Here is an 11,097-nt window from a genome sequence, read left to right as displayed (position 1 = left end):
GGTTGGGGGAGATCAACATGTAACACAAATTAATGTAATAACTACCATTGTATCACGGTGACCATAATATAATGGTGATATGTGCCATGATGGAATGAGCAAGGGGCTGCAACAGAGTAAGGGGTATGGGTGGCGGTAGGGGAGGCCTCTCTGGGGGGTGGGTGACATATGGGCTGAGATGAGGAAGGGCCAGCCATGAGAACAGAGGAGGACACTCCAAGGACGGGGAGTCAGGAGGAAATACATGGGCTTTGAGGTCAGACTTCAGCTTAACTCCCAGCATTCTGGTGCTGGCTATGACCTTGGACAAACTCCTTCCCTCTCTGAGGCTCTTGTTTCCTCACCTATAACATAGGGGAGGGGCACCTGGCTTACTCAGTCCGTGGAGCACAGGACTCCTGTGGGGTCATGAGTTTGAGTTACACACTGGGTGCAGAGATTACTTAAAAATAAAATGTATTTTTTGGTTTTATTTATTTGGGGCATCTGGTAGCTCAGTTGGCTAAGCGGCCAACTTCATTCGGTTCAGGTCATGATCTCACGGTTCGTGAGTTCAAGCCCCGTGTTGGGCTCTGTGCTTTTAGCACATAAATAATAAACATAAATAAGTGTTTATTTATTTTTGAGAGAGACAGAGAGAGAGCGCGCAAGCCGGGGGAGGGCAAAGAGAGAGGGGAACAGAGGATCCGAAGCCAGCTCCGTGCTAACAGCAGCAAGCCCCACGTGGGGCTCGAACTCACAAACCGTGAGATCATGACCTGAGCCGAAGTCGGATGCTTAACCGACTGAGCCACTCAGATGCCCCAAAAGTGTAATTTTATTTTTATTTAAAAAAAAATTTTTTTTAACGTTTTATTTATTTTTGAGACAGAGAGAGACAGAGCATGAACGAGGGAGGGGCAGAGAGAGAGGGAGACACAGAATCAGAGGCAAGCTCCAGGCTCTGAGCCATCAGCCCAGACAGAGCCCGATGTGGGGCTCGAACTCACGGACCGCGAGATCGTGACCTGAGCTGAAGTCGGACACTTAACCGACTGAGCCACCCAGGCGCCCCCCAAAAGTGTAATTTAAACACACACACACACACAAAAAAAAACAGGGGCACCTGAGTGGCTCAGTCGGTAAAGCATCCGACTTCGGCTCAGGTCATGATGTCACGGTTCTTGAGTTCAAGCCCCACATCAGGCTCTGTGCCGACAGCTCAGAGCCTGGAGCCTGCTTCAGATTCTCTCTCTCTGCCCCTCCCCTGCTCACACTCTGTCTCTCTCTCTCTCTCAAAAATAAATAAACATTAAGAAAATTAAACCAAAACAAAAAACAGAGGTGCTGCGCTGGATACCCTCAAATGGGGACAGGAATGCTTCCCTTTGCAGACCTGTTGCGGACGGAGGCACTGAAAGGGTACCCCCCAGAGCCTGGCCCATAGTTAGTGACCACCAAGTAGCAGTGGCTATTCTCCCATCACCCTTGCCTGGTCTCCGGAGATCTCGGTCCACACAGTCCATATGTTCTGGAACTAGATCCAGGAACAGGGACAAGTTTTCCTGTGCCACAGCCCTCACTGGCCCAGAGACCTTGGGATGTCAGGACTCAGCAATTCCTGCAAAACGCACAAGTTGGGGTTGGAGGTCTCAGGTAGCTGCATATACAAATCACATGTGAAGCAGCGTAGTGATGGGTAGTAAGCAGTTAGGAGCTTGGGCTTTGGAATCAGACCTATCTGAATTTGGATCTTGGCTCTCCCGCTTCTTAGCTCTGTGATCTTGAGCAAGTCACGTAATCTTTCTGTACCTTGGGTTTTCTCCTGAGGAGACGGAGAAAACCATTCCTTCCAGGTGGTTCTGAAAGCTGGGCGGCGGTGGGGGGCGGGCAGATAATGCATGAAAAATGCATAACACAGGGTTACAATTCCTCAGTAGAGAATCAGTGTATTAACAGCTGTATTAACAGCTCGTGGCAAGTGAAATGCACATATGCTCATCTTCCTGTACCCGGAAGCAGTCCCCTGGACAAGAGGGGGGAAGTGGGCCTCTTCATTCCCTTCCTCCCCTGAGATGGGCTTCTGCGATTCCTGCTTCGGCTGCCTGAATCGGGGCCTGCCTCTCCATCCCCTTACTCAGATGTGTTCACTGATCCTTCACACCAGAAGGGCACGACTGAGACTCAGTTATAGTCCCTTGGCTGGGTGGGGCGGAGTGGACTAGAGGCCACGGTCAGCCTCTGGGCTACGTGCCCCACCTCCATCATCTGTTCAGTCCACTCGACAAATGGACTTCATTTGAACCCAGGTAGCCTGGCTCCAGGCAGCTTTACTGAATGGGCCCAGTGTGTAGGGAAAACGTTTGAAAACCAAGGGAGGGGAGAGGGGCACCCGGCGGGGGAGGGGGCTCAGTCAGGGTAAGCATCTGACTCTTGATTTCAGCTCAGGTCATGATCTCATGGCGTATGGGTTCGAGCCCCACATCGGGCTCCACGCTGACCGTGTGGAGCCTGCTTGGGATTCTCTCTCTCCCTCTCCCTCTCTCTCTCTGCCCCTCCCCAGCTTGCTCTCTCTCAAAAACAAACTTAAAAAACCAAAGGGGAGCAAACCGGGCCACATTATAGCCACATAAATTCCCCTCCTCTCAGGCCCCAAGCCTATGTCCACTTGGGCCATGCAGGGCCCAGCTTCCCAGAGCTGGCTGTGATAACATCGTCTGGGTCTTAATCCCCTCCTGGTCTGGGGGCCTGAGCTGGCACTGTCTGGGCTGGTTGGTTCCCACGGCCAGACCATTGCTTAGCAAATCAGCACAGGCTCCATGGAGGGGGCCAGAGGCTCAGCAGGCTGGGAAGGCCCCTCTTTGGCCCTGGCCTTGAATGTCAGAGCCCCTTCTGTGGGCAGAGAGGAGGAAATCCTGGTGTCCGTCCCTTTGGGGGTCCCCGAGGTTGCCCCAGGCCCTTGGCTGCTTGCCAAGGCTGAGCCCCTATTCAAACACCTCACTGGTCCCATCTCCCTGCTTGAGCCCCCACCCCCACTGGGAGCCCCCACCCTTGGCTTCATCTTTCTTAGCACCCCCAGTTCCTGGGACCCCTTCTTCCCCCCAGCTGGCCTCCCTACTTCTCTCTTAGCCAAGGTGGGTTTACTGTGAGTGTAGGCCTCTCCGTGGTAGGGGCCCCTGTGAGGGTTGCTGGGAGTTACAGAGTGTTCTAGGAAGGGAGGTAGCCAGGTCGCACTCAGGAAGCATTTTCCATTAAGTCCCCTTGGCACACCGCCCAGGGAGATGTCAGAAGAAGGCACCCAAGTCTCCAGGCCTCCAGCAATTTGTTATGCTTTCTCTTTATCATTCTGTCACTACCCACTTCAATGCAAATTTTGTATTCTTTTTCCTAAAGGGGGCCCTTAACATTGGACTGGCCCTGCCTTACTCCTTACAACCCATCTCCACCCTGATGGCCAGACCATCTCGCTAGAGCAGGATGTGATCCTCACGAGCCCCCCACTCTCTGCTCCTCACCCAGCCCCTCCGGGGCTCCTGCTGCTTCCAGGGAGGAAAATGCCAAGCCCTCCCGTGACCCTGGGCCATCTGGCCGCAGCCAGCCTCCGCAACCCACCGCATCTCCCACTGCTGTGCCCCTCGCGCCCTCTGCTCAGCCACGGGGACTTTTCTATAGTCCCTCAGGCATCTCAGCACGTGGGCTGCCGCACCACGCCCCCCCCCCCCACAACGTTCAGGACTCAGTGTCAACAGCTCCTTGTCGGTTAGGCCTCCCTGAGCCCACATCACACACATCATGACACCTGGCCTTCCCGTCAACGCCAACCGCACCTGCGTGAAGGGCCCTACTCTGCCCCAGATGCCTCCCATCTCACTCACCCAGTTCTTCAGGCCGAGAAGCCGAGAGCCCTGGATTCTTCTCATTCTATCAAACCCACATCTAATTGATCAGGAAGTCCTATGGACCCTCGAAATACATGCATGTCCAACCACTTCTGACTACCTCCATGGCTACCATTTTGGTTCAAGCCCTGGGTTCTTGCCAGGGTTAGTATCATCTCACCTGGGTAATTTCACATGCTTCCAAACTGGCTTGTTTCTGCGCTATTCTACAAACAGCAAGGGGAGGAGTCACTTGGGGCGCCCGGGTGGCTCAGTCGGTTCAGCATCTGACTTCAGCTCAGGTCACGAGCTCGAGGTTCAGGAGTTCGATCGGGCTCTGTGCTGACGGCTCAGAGCCTGGATCCTGCTTTGGATTCTGTGTTTCCCTCTCTCTCTGCCCCTCCCCTTCCTGTGCTCTGTCTCTCTCTCTCTCAAAAAATTTTAAAAATTTTAAATAAATTTAAATAAATAAATTTTAAAAAATTAAATAAATTTAAATAAATTAATTAAAAAAATTTTTAAAAACCCAAAACACTGGGCTACAAAAAGACTGTGACTTCTGTCCTGCATGTCTTTTCTCTCTGTGTCCCTTACTGGCTTGCTCTGAGGGACACCAGCTCCCCTGTTGGGAGCTGTCTATGGGGAGGCCCACATGGCGAGGAACGAAGGGAGACCCCTGGCCAACAGCCAGAGAGGAGCTGAGACTCTCAGCCCGGTAGCCTGTAAGAAACTGAATCCTGTCAACAGCCGTGTGAGTGAGCTTGGAAGTGGACCCTACCCCGGTCAAGCCTCACGATGTCACCGGAGCCTTGGCCCACGTCTTGACTGCGGTCTGTGAGGAGACCCTGAGCCAGAGGCCCCAGCCAGCCTGTGGGACCCAACCCACAAAAAAGCGCGAGACAGTCAGTGTCTATTGTTTTAAGCTGCTAACTTTTGGGGCCGTTTGTAACACAGCTGTGGATCACAAGTACACTCACCTTAGCTTGTCCCAGTCTCCCGCCGACAGAGTGACTTACCCAGCTGTACTTTTCCTTGCGGCACAGTTACTACAGGCCAGAGCCTGGCCCCATGCAGATGTTCAATAATTACTTGTGAATGAGTGACTAGGGTAAGGCATGCGGGATGCCCAAAGGGACAATGCCATAGCTCAGAAGGGGCGAAGTGGGAGTTCAGGAGGGGGGAGGCCGGTTCACCCCAATCCCAGCTGCCCTGGAGGCTACTACCCCCTTCTAGCAGAGACTGGGGGCCCCGGTCTCCCTCCTCTTCGGAAGGATGCTGGTCAGAGCGCAGGACTCGAACTCTCATGGTCTCTGAGAGAAGTCCCAGCTTCATACCCCATTCCAGACCATACCTTCTGGATTTCCTCTGCTCTTTGGACTTCAGGCCTCTTTTCCTTTGTTTGGGATGGAGATTTGCTAAACGCCTCACTTAGAGTGATCTAATTTTTATACCCTTGTCAGACTTTTTCATAAAAATAATTTAATAGATAAGAAAAGAATCCTAGTCCAACCCACGTGGCCCATTTTTTTGTTTGGAAATGGTCCCTGTGTCCATAAAAAGGAAAGGACTGCCAAATCCAATCCCCTCCCAGCCCTGTCCCCACCGGGTCCCAGGCTGTGCTAGGGGCCAAGAGGCCAGAGAACCTTCCAGCAAAAACATCAGGCCCGAGTTGGAACCTGGTGCCCATTCTGGGTCTGGCAAGGGCTGGCTGGGTGCCCAACTAACTGAGCCATTTCCTCCCAGACTGGGACAAGTTTCCTGCCCAGAGGGAACTGAACGCACTCCCAGGCAGAGGGGGGCTGGGTCCTGGATTGAGGGAGGGGCAGCCACAGGCATTTCCCCCACCTCAGCTACTTTGGGGCTGAGAGGCCCATCTGGGGGTAAGGTGGCAGAGAGCAAAGGGTCAGGGATTAGGCTTGGACTGTCAGTTGGGTGGCCATTTCTGGAGGAATGAGCTGAAACCACCCTGTCCAGGCTTGGGGCCAGCCTGCCCCATGTCCCAGGTGTGTCCCAGGGTGGGGAGCGGAGAATCCTACCCCAGACTCTGTCCTGAGGCAGTAGCCTTTGGGTGACCATGGTGGCCTTTGCTGAGAAGCAGGGCTTGCCAGAACCTGGAATCCTCCAAGAATCTTCTCCCCTCACCTCCTCCCTGACGTCTCCTCCACCCTCCTAGACAATCTGACCCTCACAACCCCCAGGAGGCCTGGAAGCTGGGAGTCTCCTTTGCCCTGTGGGGCCCCTCCTGGGAAAGGGCCCTGAGCTGGGCCTTCAGTCCCTGTGGAAACTGCCCTGTGGGCTGGATGCTAGGGCCGGAGTAACATGGCTGTGACGGAGCATCAGATTACCCTGCTCACAAGGTGGCTGCAACCATATTCCAGAACCTTCCAGGAATGGACCTGCCATATTTTATGTGCACCTCGGTTGGTTTCCGTGGCCCCAGTTCTTCCAACAAGAGGGGGGTAGCAGGAGGCATGCAAAGCACTTGAGCTCTGGGAGTCAGGCCACCTGGATTCAAATCCTGACTTAGCCACCAACTAGCTCAGTGACCTTGAGCAAGTTCCATAACCTCTCTGAGCCTGTTTCTGAATCTGTAAAAAGGGATAACAGTACCTGCCTCTTGAGGCTGATGTCAGAACCAAACGAGATCATAAAAGTGTTCGGCATAGTGCTTGGCACATGGTCAGCACCCTACACATGGCAATTTTTCTTCTGACGGGCTCAGAGAGTGGCAGCGAAGCCCCCAAGGACACACAGCAAGTAAGCAGAGGAGCTGGTACCCAACCTTTTCCCAGATAGTCTGTTGCCTCCCCGGGCTGGGCCCTGCAGGAAATACGAGGCTGAACGAAGCTGAAATGGCAAGGATCGTCACGGTCTTAGCCGAGCCTCCCTTTAGCTGGTTCTCAGCCTAGGATGGGACGGAAGGTGGGCACCATCCACCCGCGACCGCAGGTGGGTGCTAGACCACGCGTCCAGGCTAGACCACATCCCCATGGCTTCCTCAGCCACCTCAGTACTGAACTCCCCAACACCAGGGGACCCAGCCGGCATGTATCCCCGGGGCCCGCCCCAGCCAGAGGAGCTGTGTGGCCTCAGAAAAGCCTCTTTCCCTCTCTGTGTGTTCATGATTCTAACGCAGGTTGAGAAAATCATCTTTATTGTTGTTCATGGAGAGGGCGAGGGAGGCCAGTAAAGGAGAAGCCATTCTGAGAACGCAATTCTCCCCCATTCCCCCAACCCCCCCCACCGGGAAGGCAGGTTTGAGGGCGCTGCATCCGTTCTCTGTCCTGAGAAAAATAGGGGTTCGCTCAGTGGCCTCCAAGTGCCCCCTTCTGAGAGCTCTAGCCCCGAGCCCTCTTCTCCCTCCCAAGAGCCCCAGTGCCCACCTTGAACTCCAAGTGGGGGGCAGGGCTGGCAGTCCTGGGGTCAAGACCTCCAGATGAGCCTGGGTGGGCCCGAGACAGACTCCCAAGTCCTTGCTAAGGCAGGTCAGGAGGGGGCTGTCCCCTGGGGCTGGCCAGGTGCTGAGGGCTGGGGCGGGGGCTGCCTTGGAGCTGACACTGAAGGCCTCTGGGATGGAAACTCCTGGGGGAAGGTGGGGAGGAAAAGAAGAAGGACACAACTCAGCTCCCCCATCCTCTGGTGGGGGAGCTTCAGGCCCTGCTACCCACGCAGGGGTCAAAGCTTAACACCAGGTGAAAGAGGGGATTTCAGCTCCTTCTGCCCCCACCCCGAGAGAGGTCACCCCAGCCCTTCTTGAACTCGGGCCTGTGGAGGCTCCTCGGGCTGTCTGGAGCGGGGCTTCCGTGTCTGGGGGACCCACGCGGTGAAGCGCCCACCTGTATCTGGCAAAGGTCCAGCAGGGTACGGACGCTCGTCAGGCACCAGAGCTCGCCCAGCAGGGACATAAGGACACCCAGGAGGTCCAGCCAGCTGCCCACGGTCAGCAGCAGCACGAAGAGGCCGCCCATGCGCACCAGCACCGTCTGGACCTGGCTCTGCAGGCCGGGGTTCTGCCGCTGCTCCTCTGGGGGGGCAGGGCACCTGTTACCACCTGCCCGCCCTGCCTGAGGTCCGGCCTGGGACGGGGCCTGGACTCCCGGCTGCCCCCGACCTTCCTCAGTGTGAGCCTTCCCCTCCCCTTGCAGCCCCCTGCCTCCCTCCTCCCTCACCCCCACTCTCTGAGCACCTGGCTGGCACCAGGCACTTCTTCCTAACCAGGCCTGTCTACCCCCGAGCCTGCCCGCTGCTGCGCTCTGCCTGCAGTCAGGGGAGGGGGGGGGGGGCCCGCCAGCTCCAAGCTGCAGGCGCCGTCCTGCCTCCACTGCCACCTCTAATCGGTCGGGAAGCCCCGGGGACTCTTTCTGCTAAGTAGAGCCCCACCCGAACCCACCTCCCCACTCCCGCTGCCCCACCCAGTCCCAGCTCCCGGCTTCTGTTCTTGACCTTGTGGGTCAAGTGTCTACTCCATGTCCACTCGGCAGCTAGTGACCTTCTAAACACAGGAACGGGACGTCCTGCCTGATCTGAGCCGTGTCCTCGTTTCGTCTCTGGCTCGCTCCCATTCCTTACTACTCCCCAGCATGCCAGACTCACTCCCACCTCAGGGCCTTTGCACCCGCTGCTTTCTGCCTGACTGCCCTTCCCTGTCCCGCCACCTCGACCCCGTCTCCGCCCTGCAGCCAGGCGGTTCTTCCCATAGCCCACATCTGGCCAGGTCGCTCTCCCCTGCTGAAAGCCGTGCAGGGGCTTCTCATCAGACCGCCTGCACTGGGTTGATGAGGGCTCTCCATCAGGCCCCCCCATCAGCCTGGCCAGTCTCAACCCCTCCCCATTCCCTTGGGGTGACAGCCATACTCCACTTTTTCAGTCGTTCCACAGGGCCCCACCTTCTCTCACCTCTGGGCTTCGGCCTGCGGGGTTCCCTCTGCCAGGATCTCTTCCCCGCCCCCCTTCCCCACCCGAACCCTCCTACTATCCTTCAGAACCCAGTTCAAGCTCCATCTCCTTGGGGCTCCCAGCGCATGCCACACCCATCAGTGAGCCGCCCCATATGGCTTCTGTCACTAGACTGGGCGCCCTGGGATGGCAGGGGTGTGGTCTAACTGTTGTCGGCCTCCCCGGGGCCTGGCACAATGCTGTGCCCCGGTCGGACAGTGGGACGTGAACGCCCAGTGAATCAGCGGCCGCCCAGGACCCCGCCTGTGGCCCTTACCCTGCATGTAGATGACGAGCAGCGTGTAGCAGATGACGAGCGGTGTCCAGAAACGCACGGCGTCTGACGTGGTCAGGAAGTCCCGGTTGATAAGGGCCACGGCTGCCAGGTCACCCACGGCAAAGGCCACGGCCAGGGCGCGGGCCAGCAGCCGGGGGAGGGCATGAGCGCCGGCCAGCAGCCCCAGGCAGACCCCGCAGTACTGCTGGCTGCTGTGCAGCTCATAGAGCTGGTAGATGTGGCGGCAGAGGCGCCTGGCACCCGTGCGAAGCAGCGTGGCCAGCCAGAGGCCCAGCAGCAGGTTCAGGGTGCGGTGCGGGGCGTCCTCCTGCAGGAAGCTCAGGCCGCAGGTCAGCCCGCAGCCCAGCGCGTACTGGCACAGCAGGTGCAGCCGCAGCCTCTCGGTGCCCTGGGAGCCCTGGGAGGGGGAGGCGGGGAGAAAGGGGGCCGCGATGCTGGGGGCTCAGGCTGCCTCTCACCTGAGGGGGGGGGCAAGGGGCTGTGAAGGTGCAGAGGCTCCATTCTGTAGGAATCTGGAGCCGGAAGGAACCTTGGGGATCGTTCCCAAAGAAGGAATATTCCCTGGGGTGCCCGGGTGGCTCCGTCAGTTAAGCGTCTGACTCTTGATTTCGGCTCAGGTCATGATCTCATTGTTCGTGAGATCGAGGCCCGCATTGGGATCTGCGCTGACAGCATGGAGCCTGCTTGGGATTCTCTCTCTCTCTCTCTCTCTCTCTCTCTCTCTATCTATCTCTGTCAAAATAAATAAGCTTAAAAAAAAAAAAAAAGCAGGGATATTGCCTTCAAGGTCAAGCCCTACCTACTGGGATCATTTCTTGCTGCTTAATTTCAGTCACGACTGTTCCTTGGGCCCCATGTGCTTGCTGAGGGTTTGTGGCTCAGAGCCTTGAAGACCTGGGTTCAGAGCCTGACTCCACTTCTTTCTGGTTGTTGACCTGCGACAAGCCAGTTACCGTCTCCGAGCCTTAGTTTCCCCGTCCGTGAAATGGAGATCACAGCGAAGCTCTACCCGCCTCTGACTGTGTGGATACGTGAGATGATACGCACTCAGAGGATCCGGCACGGGGCCTGGCACACGGGGAGCCCGGTGTCCAGGAGCTCGCTAGGAGCTGGGACTGCACTGGCGATCACAACCCCAGGGGGGCAATCTGCACCCTCCGGTCTCGGTCTTACAGAAAGGAGGTGGTGAGGAGACAGGGGGTCTGGGGTGAAAATCAGGGCCCGGGTTCGGGTAATGACACCCCCCCCCCCACCTCAGGGAGCCTTACCTTGCCCAGGGAGAGCAGTGTGGAGATAGCCCGGAGGGAGAACTCAAGCACCACCAGGGCGGCCACCCGGGCCCCCACGACGGTCAGGATCAGGGCCAGCCCTGCCAGGTGCACGGTCTCCAGCGAGGCCCACGGGGCCTGCAGCCGGTGCTTTTCCAGCCGCCGCTCAGGGTTGCTGTGGGGCAGAATGGACGTGGGCAGGGCCAGAACCACCAGCCTCGGCCTGGGCAGTGGTCCCCGTGCCCCCAGACGTGCTCACTGGGGATAGGGTTCCCTTCCCTCCGGCCCTGCCCTCACAGGCCGGAGACGGCTCGGGGGCCCAGGAGTGGGCTGGGTTGGCAGGCACTCACTTGGCACAGTTCACAAAGAAGTAGACCTTCAGGAGGCTGTTCAGGACGGAGACTCCGCTGGCCCCGATGAGGCCTGAGGGGCAGGAGGGAGGGCAGGCGGTTTGGAGGGTTAGAGGTGGTGGGAGACCCACGTGGTGGGGGGCGGGGGCGGGGGGGGGTCCACCCTGCAGCTGCCCAGAGCTGCCGGAGGGGGCGGGGCTGCACGGGACAGGGAGGTGGCTCTCACCTTGCAGGACAGAGTCTAGGAGGCTGGAGCCCCACTGGAGGGAGGGGAGGCCGGGGAGCCAGGAGGGCAGGGATGGCAGGGAGAACATGGCCGCTGCCGGGATCAGCCCCCGCCTCTGGCCAGGTCTGCTCCAGAGAGACCAAAGTCACGGGGCAAAGGTGTC

The 11,097-nt window shown here is 57.7% G+C and overlaps 1 protein-coding gene across 2 annotated transcripts; it reads right to left on the bottom strand.

Annotated features, from left to right (window-relative positions):
• Window positions 1-6,994: 6,994 nt before the first annotated feature.
• On the bottom strand, window positions 6,995-11,073 carry TMEM82 (transmembrane protein 82). 2 transcript variants are annotated; one of them, XR_003970916.1, is made up of 7 exons: window positions 10,935-11,073; window positions 10,709-10,781; window positions 10,359-10,533; window positions 9,070-9,487; window positions 7,694-7,881; window positions 7,241-7,439; window positions 6,995-7,141 (listed from the first exon to the last, which is right to left on the bottom strand). XR_003970916.1 is itself a non-coding variant. In XM_030325856.1 (6 exons), the coding sequence occupies exons 1-6, from the start codon at window positions 11,020-11,022 to the stop codon at window positions 7,344-7,346; spliced, it is 1,038 nt and encodes a 345-aa protein (XP_030181716.1). In that variant the 5' UTR covers window positions 11,023-11,073; the 3' UTR covers window positions 6,995-7,343. The 2 variants fall into 2 exon arrangements, 1 of the variants encoding a protein (XP_030181716.1); XM_030325856.1 differs by having other exon boundaries at window positions 6,995-7,439.
• Between the last annotated feature and the right edge of the window lie 24 nt (window positions 11,074-11,097).

This window comes from Lynx canadensis, chromosome C1 (assembly GCF_007474595.2).
Source record: "Lynx canadensis isolate LIC74 chromosome C1, mLynCan4.pri.v2, whole genome shotgun sequence".
Lineage (NCBI taxonomy): Eukaryota > Metazoa > Chordata > Mammalia > Carnivora > Felidae > Lynx > Lynx canadensis.
The sequence above is the reverse complement of the archived record's forward strand: the minus strand, read 5'-3'. Positions and strand labels throughout refer to the sequence as shown.

Bases quoted from the DNA above. Each gene is read 5' to 3' on its own strand.
- TMEM82 (XM_030325856.1), bottom strand. From the start codon at position 11,022: ATGTTCTCCCTGCCATCCCTGCCCTCCTGGCTCCCCGGCCTCCCCTCC. The intron at 10,782-10,934 runs GTGAGAGCCACC...CCTGCCCCTCAG, and splicing joins CCTAGACTCTGTCCTGCAAG to GCCTCATCGGGGCCAGCGGA. The intron at 10,534-10,708 runs GTGAGTGCCTGC...TCTGCCCCACAG, and splicing joins TTCTTTGTGAACTGTGCCAA to CAACCCTGAGCGGCGGCTGG.